This window comes from Xenopus laevis, chromosome 1L, assembly GCF_017654675.1.
Source record: "Xenopus laevis strain J_2021 chromosome 1L, Xenopus_laevis_v10.1, whole genome shotgun sequence".
NCBI classification, from domain to species: Eukaryota; Metazoa; Chordata; class Amphibia; order Anura; family Pipidae; genus Xenopus; species Xenopus laevis.
In genome coordinates, this window is record NC_054371.1 from 12066191 (window position 1) to 12085691 (window position 19501).

At 44.0% G+C, this 19501-nt stretch overlaps 1 protein-coding gene across 5 annotated transcripts in view; it reads right to left on the reverse strand.

Annotated features, from left to right (window-relative positions):
- exoc6b.L (exocyst complex component 6B L homeolog) overlaps positions 1-17836 on the reverse strand; it is a 158435-nt gene extending 140599 nt beyond the window's left edge. For 4 of the 5 annotated variants that reach the window (XM_041587002.1, XM_041586988.1, XM_041586987.1 and 1 more), the window contains exon 1: positions 17679-17836. In XM_041587002.1, the coding sequence (XP_041442936.1) occupies positions 17679-17767 (89 nt within the window). In that variant the 5' untranslated portion in view covers positions 17768-17836. The remainder of the gene's footprint in view (positions 1-17678) is intronic. The other variant, XM_041586992.1, reaches the window with a different exon arrangement.
- Positions 17837-19501: the final 1665 nt, after the last annotated feature.

Sequence of the window (19501 nt, forward strand, 5' to 3'; positions counted from 1 at the left end):
TTAGTGAGGGTCGACTAAAGTCTAAAGACTAAAAGTCTACCTAACAATAGTCCGCTCATTTATGATCCGCATCCAACCCTAACCAGGCGCTCCTCAGTATTTATAGACCCGTGCCCGCCCCTCCCAGTTTTGACATCACGGAAGGGCCAGGGCCTGCAGGCGGATCATATAAAGCAGCAAATGGAGACATAAGTGGGGCATTGTAAGATCGCAGGTGGGTTGGGCACATGGTAAAGTTCAGCCCGAACCTACGTCTAACCTGTGGAGATTGTGTGGAAGTCCACCTGACTCACGGGATCCCACTAATGGATATCCCTACATTAATGGAAACCACCAATGTCTGGCAACAGACAGATACAGGCTTGAAAACATGAAGACATTTTTCAGTTAAGCTGGTGACAATTTCAATTAAAACAAATGACCTGGTGGGGTGGGTTCAGACAAGCTCTGACCATCGTCTATGGTTGGTATAGGATGACTACTACCCGATGAACTGGGCAGAGTCTTCCAACCCTGCACCTCAAGGTGCAATGCATGTAACGATAGTTGGCCAAGTTAGGCCCATCTAGGTCAATATAGCAGACCGCTTAAAACATTCGAATCTCTTCAGCCTCAAGGCGAGGTCACAAGTGAGTTTTTATGTTAAGTTTTAAAAAAAGTGCAGCCGAGCGTAAATACGCACATAATGAAGCCCAATTGAAAATAATGGAACGCACTATAGCAATTGCCACGGGCGCTTGCGAGCCAACATCCACCACACAACGCCATTATTTGCATTTCAGCAGAAACGTCAATGCGCTAAGGAAACTCCATATTATTGAACTCTATGGGATCCGCAGGTTTGGAAATGCTGAAATACGCAGCCTATTTCCAACATGGCGACCAAACTTTTGCAAGATGGACTGCACATACACGTATTTGCGACGTTGTATGCTAATGATGTAATTACGTTGTGTATTGACCATCCGTATGGCTACATTTTGCATGTAAATTGCTTTTTCCGCTTGCCTTTTTTTTTCACAAAAGTTGACTAAAATACTTCCTAGTGGAATTGTGGGGAACAAGGAAAACAGAAATGCATGCTGGGAAAAGAAAACTACAGGCTGAAAAACGCATATTATCATGCGTGTGTGGTTTCATTGGCGTAGCTACGCTCGACCACACATTTTAAAAAACCCACGGGACCTCACCCTTATTCTTCAGTTAAGGTACAAAGTCCTTCAAAGCCATCCAATAGAAAACAGCACCAGACCAGACATCCCATAGACCAGATATCTATAGAGCGGGTTTGACATCCAATTGGGATCAGACCAAAGGAGCAGCTTGGTCTCTGAATGGGCCGGCACAGCCCTACATTAATACCTTGTGATTGGCCTAATGAGGTCAGGTGATTTGGCCGTGCACAACGGTGGCCAAAAGGACCACAGATCTGTCCATTTGTTGACCTCACCAAATATTCGAATCTCTTCTATTCTTCATGGCCAGTTTAAAAAAAAACCAAAAAACAATTTTAGCTGAAATATGGAAAATGAAGTGTTTATTATTGCACACATGTGACCCCCCCCACTGTAACATAAGCCCACCCAACCACCCCCAGTAATGGAACAGATTTTACAGGACCAAACTCCATTCTACAGGGCTTGAAATAAATCGCATTCCTGCAAAAATGAAATTAGAGACTTTTTTTGTGTGTTATTTAGAAAAGGACAGAAATTTCCATTCCCCCCAACATGTGTTTCACAACGGAGAAAAATAACTTTAATTTTCATTTAAGGAAAATGTTACTGGAATATTATTCTGGGGAGCCCCCGCACATGATAAACGTCTTTATGTAGTTTATTAGCACCGTATAACAAACTCCTTTGAGAATCTTTATTAAGTATCCCTTTCATATGTTATTAAAATATATTAAAATGTCTTGGCATTGTTGTAATTAGTCTAATAAAAAGAAAACTTCATTAACTATGGAATGGTTATAGATTCATTTCACTCACTGACTTTCCCAGCTCTGCACATTGTAATAAACAAGTTTGTACGGGTCACCCTGAAATATTCCCAACTCCCGACTGCTGTTTTATATTAACATGATTCTCTAAAAAATATTTGCATTTCAGATATTCGGAAAGATAAGGAAATATGTCTGGTTTGGACGATCCCAATCAATATCTATAACCATAGATATCAGTCGGTTCCTCAGCTGAGTAGACTTGAGACGCATTGGAAGAGCTGCTCCACTTCACTTTCTACTATTCCAATCACTCATGGCTGCAATGGTGTAACCACAGAAGGAGCAGACCTTGTGGTCTGGGGGGGTCACAAAATTTAGGCTGATTGGGGTCACAAACATCACACCACTGCATGTCAACCTGAATGAATGGAACAAAGGAAAGAAATATACTGGTTATGGTTCCTTGTCCAGAATCCATCCATTGGGCCCAACATCAAAAAGATCAGGCTTCCCACCAAAATCAGCTTGACCTCAAGTTTTTTGCAACTCGGCATATTGGTGAATCCACATGGCCACCATAAGTCATTGCTGGTCAGATGGATACACTGGATTCCCCTTCAGATCTATGTTTGTTGTTCAAATGACAAAAGACCAGATCAAGGTCTTTAATGGCCAATTTGCTCTGACACATAGCCAGTTAAATGGTCAAGATTTTGGCCATTTAAGTCTTGGACAAATCTGACAACATTACAGACTTATAAGGGCAGTGGTCGATGGGGAGATTTATCAACCGCAATAATTTGTGAACAACTGCGGGCGACAAATCTCCCCAAATGAGTCTCCACTGGAAATAGCTAAAATCGCTGGAGATAAACCAACATATCGTGTCGCCCAAAATTTCTTCCCGAGGCAACTTTCGGAAGAACGAGGCGATGCGTTGGTTTTACCGGCAACAATTTCATTTATTTCCGCTGGAGACCCTAAGATGTCCCTTATTAGGGTAATTAGCGAAGTCCACTTTCCTGTACTTTCCGGACACGTGGCAGGTTGGGTTAATAACTGCTGAGCACCTGATCCTTAAGGATTACGCACAAGGTTTGATCGCTCCATTATTGTGTGGAACTACTTAAGGTAATGGCTGACGGGGAGATTTGTCGTCTGCAGTTGTGCATCAGCCACTACCCTAAAGCTGGCCATACACAGGGCAATAAAAGCTTGCCGACGGACTGCATCTGCAGCTTCTTGCCCGTGTGTGGGTCCCTCTGATTGGCTTCCCCGATTGATATCTGGCCAGCCAGGGGTAAAAATCCCATCGGACCACAAACCGTATCTGTTCGCTGATGTGGTCCCGCGTTTCGACCACCAGTATTGCTTTCATTTTGAACGGATCTTTTGGGCCCTATCGTTGAGAGATCTGCTCGAAAACGCTAAATGAGCGGATCTCTATATGTATATGGCTACATTAAATAGGGACATCCACTACCATTCTTTTCTTGTTTGTTTACAGACAAGTGGTTTCAATAGAAACTCTAAATAAAGATGAAAGAGACCATGAAACGCATTTGGGTCAGCGCATACTAGTAGAATTCCTATCTCCAAAAGGTTCTGGTTAAGATGAAACCTTCAGCAGAGCATCACTTGACAGAGGACATGAGCTTGGCCTTGCTTGCAGGTGCCGCACTGAATTCTTATGTTTAGTAGAACCCATCTGTGTAACTCATGGGAAGACGTTTCGCAAGTGGCGTGATACAATGGACAGAGCTACCCATTATTCTTAGGCTTCCAGATTTCTTTCAGATGAAGAAACAACATCAAAGCTGCGTGCTATGAACAAGCCACTCCCATGTTTTCTATTCTCAGCACAGAGCTTACAGAGAAGAAGTATTTAATGTGTCCTCCTTAATAAGTGTCTTCCTTCTGAAGGTTCCTTCCACCATGATCCACCCTCACCAGACTTGTGCCTGAACAAATTTCACAAATGTAATTATACTTCACTGTTATCACTTCTGAGTGGATCAGAAGATTAAATGTTAGTGCCCCCTGTTCCATATTTGCTTGCTTCTACAAGAGCAAGATATTACTACTCAACAAGAAGCCCCATCAGCAGACACAGAGATATTTGTGGGCTAATCACCAGATGAGGCCTCAGGGAGTTCTGATAATGTTCTAGATCTATACATTTCAGAGCAGATACTGTTTGACAAGGCCTGTTGGTTCTACACTCACAATATGATGGTTATGTCTGAGAAGATATCTCCAGAGGTCTCTATGAGCACTTGAATTACAGTTTGCTATACTGCACGTGAAACCTTGAAGAGGAAATTTTAGTCCACCAAATTCATTGCTATAATTAGCACACAACAAATTCAGACTTTTTGCATTTGTCTTCTGCAATCTCCATCTAAAAATAAATGAGTTGTTTCCGCCTCGATCTCATGTTTCCCAGTAGCCGCTAAAAAAAACTGTCACCAACTCTCTAAACTGTTACAAATTGATAAACAAGTTAAAGCTGCCCATTGGAGGCTGCAGAGATGTGTCAGCAACTGATGTATCAATTCATAACAGTAAAGAGAGAAGCCGGGCTTACTGAACTACTACTGGGAAACAAGGGCAGGGGTGATCCATTTTTTTTTTAAATGTAAAGGGTTTAGAAACGTGTAAAAGGCTGAGCTCCCCTTAGCTGATAACAAGGTTACAGATATATAGAAACATTGGGGTAACAGTCACCCTGCTATAGTTCCAGGGGTACCCAGGGTACAAATAAGCACTCACCCCAAATCTCCCCCTAACTGACCTTCAGACTGGGCCCCCTTAGCTCATAACAAGGTTACAGATATATAGAAACATTGGGGTGTCACCCTGCTATAGTTCCAGGGGTACCCAGGGTACAAATAATCACTCACCCCAAATCTCCCCCTAACTGGCATTCAGACTGGGCCCCTTAGCTCATAACAAGGTTACAGATGTATAGAAACATTGGGGTAACAGTCACCCTGCTATAGTTCCAGGGGTACCCAGGGTACAAATAAGCACTCACCCCAAATCTCCCCCTAACTGACCTTCAGACTGGGCCCCCTTAGCTCATAACAAGGTTACAGATATATAGAAACATTGGGGTGTCACCCTGCTATAGTTCCAGGGGTACCCAGGGCACAAAAAACACTGACCCCAAAACTCCCCCTAACTGCCCTTCAGGCTGAGCTCCCTCATCTTGGCAGTTGGCCTCCAACTGCCTCCATTCCATTTGAATCCATGCTAGAGCAGAACTACCCAATTGGAGGTGCATGAGCTGCAGGAGGACCTTCCATGAGATTTTCATGGTGCTGAACTTTCCAGAAACACCGTAGATTTCTTTATCATATTTAGTAGTTTTGTGGAAAATATTGACCAACACTGCCCTGGAAGAAGTTTGTGTAGAGTACATATGGCCGCTTGCACTTTTCTAGCAGATACCAGTAAAGGGTTCAGCCGAGGGACAGAGTAAAACAGAGAGCGAACGTTCATCCAAGTCGTTCTCACAAGGCGCGAGCCCCCCCGGCAACACTACGATGTTGGCGATGACACGGCAGAGGGGAGAGAGAGGTCACTTCAGTTTGCTACTCGGCATCCATGGAACCAATTACTATAAAAGAATAGCGCTTGATGGTTTGATTAGTTGTGCCCCGAGCCAACAACTGCTTCTAATCTGCTCCCAGCCATTTGCATATGTGCCACAACTAGCAGCCCTCCAGTGTGTGCAGCAGAGTGAGACCCCCAGGGCCCCTGTGTTATATAAATAACATTATTATTAGACAGGGAAGATGCTAAACACATGCACCACTGACATGATAAACAGCAACAATGTTCATTTCACTGTTCTCATGGGGTCTGCCAAATGCCTGCATGAGAAATACACTCACAGCCTGGGGTTACACAAACGACGGGGTCACAGAGGTGTCAAACTGCACATATACTACTATATACATACCGCATAATGTACCCCCTACTGTAAATGATAAGGATATCAGAAGTCACTGAGGGGTTGTTCTGTGACCATATAAAGGCACAAGGCTGCAGGCTGAGTTATACAGGGAACTCTGAGTATCACTCATGTATTATAAGGGATAATGTACCCCCTCCTGTAAATGATAAGGATATTAGAAGTCACTGAGGGGTTGTTCTGTGACCATATAAAGGCACAAGGCTGCAGGCTGAGTTATACAGGGAACTCTGAGTATCACTCATGTATTATAAGGGATAATGTACCCCCTACTGTAAATGATAAGGATATTAGAAGTCACTGAGGGGTTGTTCTGTGACCATATAAAGACACAAGGCTGCAGGCTGAGTTATACAGGGAACTCTGAGTATCACTCATGTATTATAAGGGATAATGTACCCCCTACTGTAAATGATAAGGATATTAGAAGTGGCTAAGAGGTTCTGTGACCATATAAAGGCAGCCACAAAGTCACCTTTTCATTCTGAATATGACTGGGCTGAGTTATGCCTAATCATAATGTGTATGTATATTAACTGACTGTCTATGGATGGCTATGTGAGTGCGTTACTGATACAAATCTATATATGTAATTCATGTGATGTAGTTGTATAATCACATTTACTTTACAGTGCTACGCAATATGTTGGCGCTATATAAATACATGCTAATAATAATAATGTGTGTGTACTTATACATGCTATATTACAATATGTCCACTAGGCGGCACCAAAGACAAAATCTGAATTGGCAAAATGAGAAGGAATAGGAAGAAACCCATCACACACCCCCTGGCTGCCAAACTTATAAATACAATAGGAAGCAAAGCAGAAACTGGTTAGTATAATATTATATACCATGCAGAGCGTCAGTGATCTGAATGGTTAGTGGCAGGTCAGGAGATGGGGAAGTGCGATCGTTCGAGGATTCAAACAATCGGATCTTTGCAACTATGTCCAGCTTTATCTTGTGCTGGAAATTGTATAAACTGAGTTAGGATTAGATGTTGGTTCTGCTAGTGATCCAATCTCACAATTCTTATGTTCTGATTGGCTTCTTGGTGACGGTCTCACCTGGACAGAGATAGAACGCAGCCCAAGCCCCTTCAGCATTGACTATGAATTTAAGGCTGTAACAGTAATATAGCGCTGGGCCAGGCAGTGAATGGCGCACATAGTATCCGAGAACGTAACGGCGTGTAACGTTTAGTAGAATTTACTAACCCCAAAATAAACATCTGCCAAAAAAAAAAGTACGTCTAAGCAACTTTCCAATATGGCGGCAAATTTACTAAAGGGGCCAAGTGGCTAATGCTAGCGAAAATTCGCCAGCGAAGTGGACCTACTCTAGCGCTGCTTAGCACCCTTACACCAGACGAAGGTGCACTATGGCGAAGGGACGTAACTTCGCTTATTCACTAACTTGCGGATTTTACTGAACGTTACCTCTTGCGCCAGACTTGCCTTCGCCAGGTCATACCAGGAGAAGTGCAATAGAGTAGATAGGGATTGCTTCAAAAAAATAGTTGAAATTTTTTCTAAGTCCCAAAAAACGCTGGCGTCCTTTACTTTTTTAAGGGTGATAGGCTGAAAAAGATCGTACATTTTTTTGGGGGTACCCTCCTTCCCCCCTACATTTCTTACATGTATAGGGCTAAATAACTTTATTTTATATTTGCCCCATAGACTCATCACAAACGTCTCATCATACAGAAGGCAGTGTTAAAGGGGCGGTTCCACTTTAAAGGAGAACTAAAGCCTAACTAAAGAAGTAGCTATAAATGTTGTACATGATGTTTTGTGCTTCTGTACCAGCCCAAGGCAACCACAGCCCTTTAGCAGTAAAGATCTGTGTCTCCAAAGATGCCCCAGTAGCTCCCCATCTTCTTTTCTGCTGATTCACTGCACATGCTCTGTGCTGCTGTCACTTACTGAGCTTAGGGACCCACTCACAATATACAGTACACATAGAATAGAAATGTTACAATATAAGGCTGATTAGTAATTAATACACATAATTACTACATGGCAGCACAGAAACCAGTGCAATTAGCATCAGAATTGAATAATCAGCAAACCTGTAGCATCAGCTTATATTACAGCCAGGGAAGCTCATTTTCTGCTGGATAATTAGTGACGAGCCCTAAGCTTAGCTTCTCAACAGCCAATCAGAGCCCACTGAGCATGTGAGTGTCACAGACACTTTCCAAGATGGTGACCCCCTGTGACAAGTTTGAAGTCCTGGATCATTGCTGCTATTGACAAGCTCAAACTTTAGCCTCGTGCAATAAGTTCACTATATCAAATATGACATTTTTAGCCATATTCATTTGTAGGGTTTAGTTCTCCTTTAAAGTAACTTTTAGTATGTTATAGAATGGCCTTTTCTTAGCAACTTTTCAATGGATTCATTTTGCTTTCTTCTTATGACTCCTTCAAGTATTCAAATGGGGGTCACTGACCCCATCTAAAAACAAATGCTCTGTAAGGCTACAAATGTATTGTTATTGTTACTTTCTATTACTCATCGTTTTATTCCGGCCTTTCCTATTCATATTCCAGTCTCTTATTCAAATCAGTGCAAGGTTGCTACGGTAATGTGGACCCTAGCAACCAAATGGCTGGGATTGCAAACTGGAGAGCTGTTGAATAAAAAGCTAAATAACCCAAAAACCACAAATAATAAAAAATGAGGAGGCAAGATGGCAACACTACAGCTTCAACGGCTGCCACTTTGGCCCCTGCAAACTAAAAACATTGAGCATGATTTATGAACGCCCAAAGCCACTAACAGTAAGGTAACTAGAAGTGTCACGGAAAGTGGATTTCGGGAAGGACAGGCATAAAATTAGAGGCAATACATGGGACAAGATACCTATTCTGAGCTCTGCGTTGCTAGGGAACAAACATAGCAGCCATATGTCTCCAAGATAAACAACAGAAGTAATGAGAAGAATATTAAAAGTTCTATACACCTACTGATATTAAAGGGATGGTTCACCTTCAAACTAGTTGCTGTCAGATAGATCACGAGAAATAACGACTTTTTCCAATGACTTTCTATTTTCTTTGTGTCACAGTTTTTCTAATATTGAAGTGTCATTTTTCACCTTCTAAAGCAGCTCTGGGAGGGGGGGGTCGCCGACCCTGTAAACTGTTCTAAATTGATACATTAAGTTGATACATTTCTTATCTTTGTCCCTGCTGAGCAGAATCTCTGGGTTTCATTACAGGCAGCTGTTAGAACTGATACAATAGTTACTGATACTCCAGAGATGCTGCTGAGAAATAGATCAACTAAATGTTGTAAAATTGTAACAGAATCTGAACCTGAATTACTGAGCTGTCAGACTCAAACACCAGAGACACCAACACAAAGTTATTAATGAATAGTAAGTGTATAAACAGCACACAACTAAAAATCCATTTACACCATTGGATTTGGCACTTTAAGATACTAAAGCCTGTTAATTGCCTCCTGCACCTGCGGAAGACTGAGATTTAAGAACAACATTTGAAAACCACAAAGACTCCTCCGTCTGTAATATATAATATCAGACAAAGTCTGGGCTGATGCGAGTATTTATGCACCAGAATATCCTGCTTTCAGTTTAAGCTGCTTCATAACTATTAATCAAATATTCTCCTGCAGTTGCACATAGTCACCAGCTGAGGGCAGTAAGTTCCACCATAAGTAATACAGGCAGGGTCTTTGGCTGATCATTGCCTCTGCCATACGTGGGCTGATATAAGCTGCAGTCAGACTAAAGTGGCCATAGACATAACAATTCCGATCTTTCTTGGAAAAGATGTTTCCAAGAAAGATCGTTTGTTTCAATACACACGTGTAGAGCTGAATCGTCAGATATACAGGAAGAAACAATAGAATTCTACCTGTATTTGACGATTCAGCACTAACAATGGCCGATGTTTGGGTCCCTTCAAAGGCACCCGATCAAAATTTTCTATCCAGCCCGATCGACAAGCCGACCGATATCCAAGTCTTCTGCCGACATCGGTCGGCTCTTTTTCTGCCATACACGCAACGAATATCGGACGAAAATTAGTTTTGTACGATATCTGTGCGTCTATGGCCACCATTAGTTAGCAGCTTATTGGGCAGTGTCGTCTAACAGCCTTCCCCCAATCGATATCTGGACGATAATCGGCCATATATTGATCGGCCAGGGTTAAAAATCCCATCGGATCGAGAACTGTATCATCTCGTTGATGAGGTCATCGGTCTGACCGCCTGTATTCTTGCCGTTGTGATTTTGGGCCGTAGGGCCCAGGATCAGATCAGCCCAATATAGCCCATGATGTATCTTTATTTCTAAATGACACAGTTTACACTGCAAATAATTCACCCTACAATATAAAATGTCATTCCTGAACCAGCAAGTGTATCTTTTAGTTGTAATATTGGTCATCAGGTCATTTTGTCAGGCCCTAGGGCCCACGATCGGATCAGCCCGATATCGCCCACTTCAACGTGGGCATACAGGGGAGAGATCCTCTCGTTTGGCGACATCACAAAACGAGCGGGTCTCTACGTCTATGGCCACCTTTAGAATATGGATGTCTATACCATTTAGAATAGAAGAAAAAGGTGAGCCTCCCCTATCTGCCAGTCTGCCATGGTCTGGCTTGCAGGCTGCTATTTGCAGGCGGCTATTCCTAGCCACAGACATCCGGGAACTCTCTTAAAGACTCAAATCCACTGGGGGTTTTTTCGTGAAAGATTCGGACAAATACTGAACTGAATCCTACTTTGCATATGGAAATTAGAGGTGGGAAGGGTAAAACATTTCTTAATTCCTTGTTTTCTGACAAAAAGTCACGTGATCTCCCTCCCCGCCCCCAATTTGCATATGCAAAGTAGGATTCGGTTCGGTCGGGCAAAAGGATTCGGCCAAATCTGAATCCTACTGAAAAAGGGCGAAACCGGGATTTGGTGCATCCCTAGTTATCAGACTTCTTCAGGCGGAGTTGCATGAGCTGAGAAAGTAACGTCTTCATAGGCTGGGAAAGAGAATGTTACATGTATCCCTATATATTTCTCCATGAGTCTAATACAAAAGTAATAAGGTCTTGAGACCCTTTCCATTTGAAAAGGGGAGCCTTTAAATGGGTTGTTCTCCCTCCAAACGCTTTTTCAGTTCAACTGTTCCCCCGGAAAAATAGATTTTTTTTCAATTATTTTCCATTTTTTACGTTTTTTCTAAAATCTAAGTGTAAAGTTGAATGTTGGTGTCTCTGGTGTTTGAGTCTGGCAGCTCAGTAATTCAGGCGCAGACTCTGAACAATTTCACAAAATGTAGTTGATCCATTTCTCAGCAGCATCTCTGGAGTATTAGCAACTATTGTATCAAGTCTAACAACTGCCTGTAATGAAACCCAGAGATTCTGCTCAGCAGGGACAAAGATAAGAAACGTATCAACTAAATGTATCCATTTAGAACAGTTTACAGGGTCGGCGACTCCCCCTCCCAGAGCTGCTTTAGAAGGTGCAAAATGCCACTTTACATTTCAATATTAGAAAAAAACAGTCACAGATAGAAAATAGAAAGTAATTAGAAAAAGTCATTATTTCTAGTGAACTGTCTGAAACCAACTGAACTGAAAAAAAGTGTTGGAAGGTGAACATCCCCTTTAATACAGCACCAAAGGATTCTTCCTCTCCCAGTGAGGAATCTGGCGCCGCTCCTAATGTCTGTGTCCCACGCTCCAGACCTGGGTGCAAATAAATAAATACCCAGTGTGATAGCCGAGAGGAAAAAATAGACTAGATCTGCTTTCCTGTGCAGAACTGAGCAAGAATAAACGCAGCCCCCTGGGACCCAGCGCTCCAGCACAGGACACGTCTCACAATAGCAAACAAAACACTTGAGTCTTTATCAGAGTTCCCGGATGTCTAGGAATAGCCGCCTGCAAATAGCCGCCTGCAAGCCAACCATGGCAGATAGGGGTGGCCCACCTTTTTCTTCTATTCTAAATGGTTTAGATATCCATATAATAAAAAAGGTCTGTCGGATGGCCCCACACACGGGCCAATAAGCTGCCGACTCTTCTCAGATTGCTATACACAGTGCAGCCCACAAACCTGCTCACCAGCTCAGTAGAAATTGGGGTTCTGCTGTATATTCCCCAAGTTGTTAAGAAACATAAAATGAGGGGTAACACAGTCGGGGTGCTGCTCACATCCCGTTACAGAGGTATGATATTATGTAGGACAATAAGTGCAGAACAGGGAGGCTAAAAACTTGAAACCAATGAAATGTTTTTGAAGAAAAAAAAAGCAAATCTGCCCACTTTCATGATGCTAAACGAAAAAAACATTAGTATCTATAAAGGGGGTGAAAGGAAAATGGCATCTTCCTCGGGGACACAACGCACGGCCAAATGGGGGTTTGAACTGCTGAACAGACAAATGAGCAAAGAGTAATCAGTTCTTAGATGTGATGATAGAGAAATGATAGTCAGCCCATGGGCCAAACACATCCTACCTTGTCCCCCACTCTCTGCATGACAACTCCACATCATTTGTCAGAAGCATTGAGAAGTTTCCCTCACCAATCATCTCTCTGTGCCACATCACTGTCCCAAGCATCACTTTCTACTCATTATTATTAACATGTATTTATAAAGTGCCAACATATGCTGCAGCGCTGTACAATACATGCGTGTGTATACATGGTACAAGTTTACATATAAAAACAATCCGACGGGATTTGTTAACCTGCTGACCGAGATTTGGCCGACTTTCGGACAGATATCGATCAGGGAAGCTGATCGGATGGCCCCACAAATGGGCCAATAAGCTGCCGTCTCGGTCGGTCGGCAGATTTTATCGGTTTTTGTTAGGGATGCACCGAATCCAGGATTCGGTTCGGGATTCTGCTGAATCCTTCTGGCAGGCCGAACCGAATCTGAATTTGCATATGCAAATTAGGGGCAGGGAGGGAAATCACGTGACTTTTTGTCGCAAAACAAGGAAGTAAAAAACGGTTTCCCCTTCCCAGCCCTAATTTGCATATGCGAATTAGGATTCGGATTCGGTCCGGTATTCTGTTGAATCTTTCACGAAGGATTCGGGGGTTCGGCCGAATCCAAAATAGTGGATTCGGTGCATCCCTAGTTTTTGTTCGACAGTTTGTCAGTGAGGAATTCCAGCAGCTAGTGGAGGGTCTGAATAGAAACACAAGTAATAAAATTATTGCAGCCTCACAGAGAAATCTTTTTTTGTTTTGGTTGCCAAGGGTCAGCGACCCAAATCCGACAGCTAGAAAGAGGTAGAAGACAAGGCATAATACAAAAAGTATAAAAAAAAAATAAAGACCAGTTGAAAAGTTGCTATATTATACTAAAGGTTATTTTAAAGGTGAACAAGCCCTTTAAAAATGCTGCGCGTCCCTTTTAACTTGACAAAAACAAGTGAGTCAGTAGCGAAGCATCAGTGGTGCCAGCGCAACAGGTGCATCTGTGAATCAGCTGCCACTCAAAGCATTACCTGCGCCAACTCTATTCATACGGCCAGAAATCTCAGCCAACAACAATGTTTATCGGTTATTTATCTGTTACCAGCGACCAATCAGGACAGGCTTTGTGAGCACGACTGGAAAAATATCTTCTATACGGAGTTCATTTGTGCTGCTGAAGTCTATTGACTGTTTTCATTGCAATTCATGCGTGAACATTCCAATGCGACGGTGCACCTGCGTCTATAGGGCACAGAGACACCAGTTAACACTATTTAGGGTTGTCACCTTTACTGGAAAAAAATACCGGCCTTCCTATATATTTATCTGGAAGAAAATACCGGCCAGGTGGCAACAATATATGTATTACAGTGAAACCTTGTTTATAAGTACCGTTTTACCGCATTTTACATTTTTTATTTGTGGTCCCACCAATTTATAATGCATTACAATGGTGTATTTCCCTGATTTTAAGTCATGTTTTCCTGGATTTTACATAAACATTTTGTCCTGATGTACTAAAAAACTGCTTTTTTTTCCTCTGTGAATGTTATTATTTGTGAAATAAAGAGGTTTAAAGTACTAACCAGATGTATATTTTGCCATGGTTCTGCCTGTAAATCAGGGATCCCCAACCTTAGCATGAAAAATGTTCTTGGGTGCCAACTAAGGGCTGTGATTGGCCATTTAGTAGCCCCTATGTGGATTGTCAACCTACACTGTTTGGCAGTACATCTGGTTTTTATACAACAAAAACTTGCCTCCAAGCCTGGAATTTGAAAATAAGTAGCTGCTTTGAGACCACTGGGAGAAACTGGTTGGTGATCACTGCTGTAAATGGTCAATTGCAATGAGTCTGCCCCTTATACAGTCCTGTACAATCACTTATTGCTTTAGGTTGTGTATGTGACACCCCATAGCGTAACATTAATGTTGCAATGTAGAGTCCTGTGCGGAACCAATTTATAAGACCCCGACCGCACATATTTACCCGCTTTGATCCCCCACCCGTCTCCGAGCCTCACATGCCTTTTCCGCAAACCAATCCACAACCTGACGACTACCATTAAACAGAAAGGGATGTTGCTGCAAACCGGAAGTGACATCATTAAAAGTGGGCGGGACAGAACTACATTTTGTAAATTTTAAAAGGAATAAAATATAGACAATATAACATTTAGAATGAGACCAGCAACCTGACCCGCATCTATAAGCGCACCCACAAATCCTACCCTCATCCCCCAGGGCACGCACTTTTTTTGCGGATAACCCGCGGGTACCCGACCCGCAGCTAGGATTGCCACCTTTTGCTAGATTTTTTACCGGCTGGTGGGGGGCGGGTACATAAAGGGGCGGGTGTGATGTCAAAGGGGGCGGGGTTGTGCCATAAAGGGGCGCGGCCAGGACAAAAACGGAGGAAAAATATAAGTTTACAGGGATTGGGGGCGGGCCGAGGGGTCTTTTTAAGGGTATTACAAATTTACCGGCAGCTACATTGCAGGTAAATTTGTAATACCCGCAGCAGGACTCTTACTGCAATGTTTAACCCTTGTTATTAACACAGTAAATATTGTATCTCAAAGTAAAAAACTGACTCCTGTGCTTATACCCTTTCAGTACTTGAATAAAACTAACACGTTTCCCTGATTTTACATTTTCCAGGATTTTACAGTATTTTTTCCCCTGTCCCCTGAAAAACTTGTGGAATTGGGGTTCTGCGCTTGCACTGTTTTTTTGTTTGCTGTTCAATAAAACAGGAGAGATCTCACCCTGCTCGTTGGCCCATTTAAAAGCAAAGGCTGCATAACCTCCTGCTGCAGGACTGACTGACCAACTCTTCTCAGATTGCTATACACAGGGCAGCCAGAAACCTGATCATCAGCTCAGTAGAAATTGGGGTTCTGCTGTATATTCCCCAAGTTGTTGAGAAACATAAAATGAGGGGTAACACAGTCGGGGTGCTGCTCACATCCAGTAACAAAGGCATGATATTATTTAGAACAATAATTGCAGAACAGGGAGGCTAAAAACTTCAAACTAATGAAATGTTTTGGGGGTTTTTTTAAAAAAAAAAAAGAAGACCAATAGCAAATCTGCCCACTTTCATGATGCTAAACGAAAAAAACATTAGTGTCTCTCAATGGGGTGAAAGGAAAATGGCATCTTCCTCGGGGACACAACGTACAGACAAATGGGGGTTTGAACTGCTGAACAGACAAATGAGCAAAGAGTAATCAGTTCTTAGATGTGATGATAGAGAAATGATAGTCAGCCCATGGGCCAAACACATCCTACCTTGTCCCCCACTCTCTGCATGACAACTCCACATCATTTGTCAGAAGCATTGAGAAGTTTCCCTCACCAATCATCTCTCTGTGCCACATCACTGTCCCAAGCATCACTTTCTACTCATTATTATTATTATTATTATTATTATTATTATTAACATGTATTTATAAAGTGCCAACATAAGCTGCAGCGCTGTACAATACAAGTTTACATATTAAAACAAGAAGGGAGCTTAGTGTGCATACAGCAGAGTTATTAAGGGAGGGTAGTAAGTAGAAAGGAGAGGTGCCATAATGAGAGGTGAATAGAAGGATCAGTGTTGCTGGAGGAATAGAGGAGCAGCAATATAATGTGCTCACTTCATGTAACACTGGAAGGAACAATCCTGGATGTGTCTGTGCCAATGTCTCTCCCATGTAAACTCACATTCCTCCTGGCACCCCAAACTGGCACCCTGCCCACCCACTCCTACACTTGCCTGGGCAACTGCAACACAACACGGCTAATAGTGCAGAGTGGGGCAAATACTCTCAGAGTCGTCCTCCCCCCCAACTAACAGTGTCAGTAACATGTGACTGTCTCTCCAATAAACAGTCTGGTCAGTGTCACTTCTCTATTAGTCACACTCTCTGTTCCCTGCCTTACACTTCCATACAGTGCCCTTTGCTTGGCTCCTCTGCCTGTCCCTGGTTACTGGCCCACACTATACCCCGAGTCTGCAGCTCTAACCGAACTACAAGTCCCAGCATCCTGTAATATATACAAAAAGTAAATGATTAGAGGGTCTTGTAGTCAAACAACAGCTGGAAACCCAAGTTTCTCACTAACTCAGTCAGCCTTTCTTTCCATGCCTGTCTCTTAGTTCCCCCTCTGTTCTGGACAGTCTCTCTGTATCTCCCTAGACACTTCTAAATTCCTCCTGTACCTGCATGTCACTTATACCCTGTCCCTGACAGTCTGACCCCCTTACCCTCTGGACTGTCCCCTGAACCTGACAGTCTCTCTGGCCTGTCCCTGAACCTGACAGTCTCTCTGGCCTGTCCCTGAACCTGACAAGTCTCTCTGGCCTGTCCCCTGAACCTGACAGTCTCTCTGGCCTGTCCCCTGATCCTGACAGTCTCTCTGGCCTGTCCCCTGATCCTGACAGTCTCTCTGGCCTGTCCCATGATCTCGACAGTCTCTCTGGCCTGTCCCCTGATCCTGACAGTCTCTCTGGCCTGTCCCGATCCCGACAGTCTCTCTGGCCTGTCCCCTGATCCCGACAGTCTCTCTGGCCTGTCCCCTGATCCCGACAGTCTCTCTGGCCTGTCCCCTGATCCCGACAGTCTCTCTGCCTGTCCCCTGATCCCGACAGTCTCTCTGGCCTGTCCCCTGATCCTGACAGTCTCTCTGGCCTGTCCCCTGATCCTGACAGTCTCTCTGGCCTGTCCCCTGATCCTGACAGTCTCTCTGGCCTGTCCCCTGATCCTGACAGTCTCTCTGGCCTGTCCCCTGATCCTGACAGTCTCTCTGGCCTGTCCCCTGATCCTGACAGTCTCTCTGGCCTGTCCCCTGATCCTGACAGTCTCTCTGGCCTGTCCCCTGATCCTGACAGTCTCTCTGGCCTGTCCCCTGATCCTGACAGTCTCTCTGGCCTGTCCCCTGTACATGACAGTGTTTAGTCTGCCCCTGGCTGCCTCATGCTGAGTGTCTGTGAGTTCCACACTGACCCGCCTGTCTCTGAGCCCTGTGTTGCTGCCTGTGAGTAGCCAGTGCTCTACCCCTGTCACTTACATACACTGATATACACTGATATAGACATATAGCCTGACTCTCACTCTAGCAGCTGTCCCACCGGCCGTCTCTCAGTCCTGTCCCACCGGCCGTCTCTCAGTCCTGCCCCTGCCTGTCACTCACCGCTTCTCCCCTGTCACTCCCAGTTGCACAGCCCCCTGCCCTTCCCTCTACGTGTCACACATTCCGCCCCAGCCCCGGGCAACTCTCACCGCAGCGTAGGGCCGATACAGGCGGTCTCCGTGCTCTCAATCTCCCGCAGAATGCGTTCATGTTCTGCTGCTGCTTCTAACTCCGCCATGTCCGTGGGACTCCACTCTGTGCCCCGCCCCTCTGTGCGTCACCGCGCACGCTGCCTCTGCCCTTACGTCACGCGCACTGCATGCTGGGTTGTGTAGTTTCTCACAGCTAAAGAACAGCAGAACCAATTGGCTTACACGTGAGAGGCATACCTCCCAACTGTCCCTTTTTCGGAGGGACAGTCCCTCTTTTGACAGCTCAACCTGCAGTCCCTCATTTGTACTGGAAAGTCCCTCTTTTCTCTGCACTGAACAGCCAAAAAAAGAAACAAAGTTTCTCACTTAATTGGCTTTTAGCAGAGAGCCCAGAACAGCCAACAGGTGCAAATAAGATACTTTGTAACAATTTTCAGACACAAAAACACAGTTTAGATAAGGAGAAATATTTTCAAACTTTCATAACCTGCCAAATTTTGTAAAACAAACATGGTAATTAGGGGGTGTGGCCACAGAAAGGGGTGTGGTCAAAAAATTGCTGCACTATGTGTGGAAAAAAAATTTTTGTCCCTCTTTTTACTTCCAAATTGTTGGGAGGTATGGAGAGGTGCAACACGCAGGGGCCCATTTTCTTAGCTCGAGTGAAGGAATAGAAGAAAAATTACTTCAAATAGTATATGTCTACTTCGACTTCGAATCAAACGATTCGAACTAAAAATCGTTCGACTATTGGACCATAGTCTCTTTAAAAAATACTTCGACCCCCTAGTTCGCCACCTAAAACCTACCGAGGCCAATTTTAGCCTATGGGGAAGGTCCCCATAGGCTTCCTAACACTTTTCTGATCGAAGGAAAATCCTTTGATCGATGGATTAAAATCCTTTGAATCGTTCAATTCGAAGGATTTAATCGTTCGATCGAACGATTATTCCTTCGATCGTAGGAATATTGCTAAATCCTTCGACTTCGATATTCGAAGAATTTACATTTGGCAGTCGAATATCGAGGGTTAATTAACCCTCAATATTCGACCCTATATCTGCCCGTGAGTCTCGCTGAGGCACCAGGGAAGTGAGGAGAGACAATTAGTTACTGGTGGATGTAGTTGTAATTAATAGGGAAACCATAAGACTAGAGGAAAGCTGATACTTGGCTTTGCTCACAGACATGACAGTTGGGGCCAATTGCCCCCCAGTTTGAGCTTCAGACAAACGTCAGAGATAGGGGAGCTTGGAATTGGGACATGACGAGCCCCTGAGGGAACTTGTGAGATACACAATATAGAGACCGACGTCTGGACTGGAATTCACAATATTCCCTGTCATTCTAATTACAACAAGGCCCAAACAGCCCCCGGCGGCCACTAAACAGTGATTTTCCATGGCACATTTATAGCAGCCCCTCTGGCATCTGACAGGACTCCCAGATCACAGGACTGACCCCGTACAGCTAAGGGCCCTCATCTTGTGGCCCCCGTCTCACTCACAATCTGCACTCGCACCCCCTGCCCTTCCACGACACCCCGGGGCTCAGAGATAGAGGTATTGGCCGCCTCAATTCCAATATGGCACAAAGAAAATGGCTGGCACACGGGGTAACGCCGGCAGGGTGAACCCTTGCTTTAAGTTTATTGCAGCATGCAACGTTTCGGGGATTATCAAGCATTGCATGTTGCATGCAGCAATAAACTTAAAGCAAGGGTTCACCCTGCCGGCGTTACCCTGTGTGCCAGCCATTTTCTTTGTGTCACTCACAATCTGCCCGTTCTTTCATTATAAAAGACACCCAGTGTCGGACTG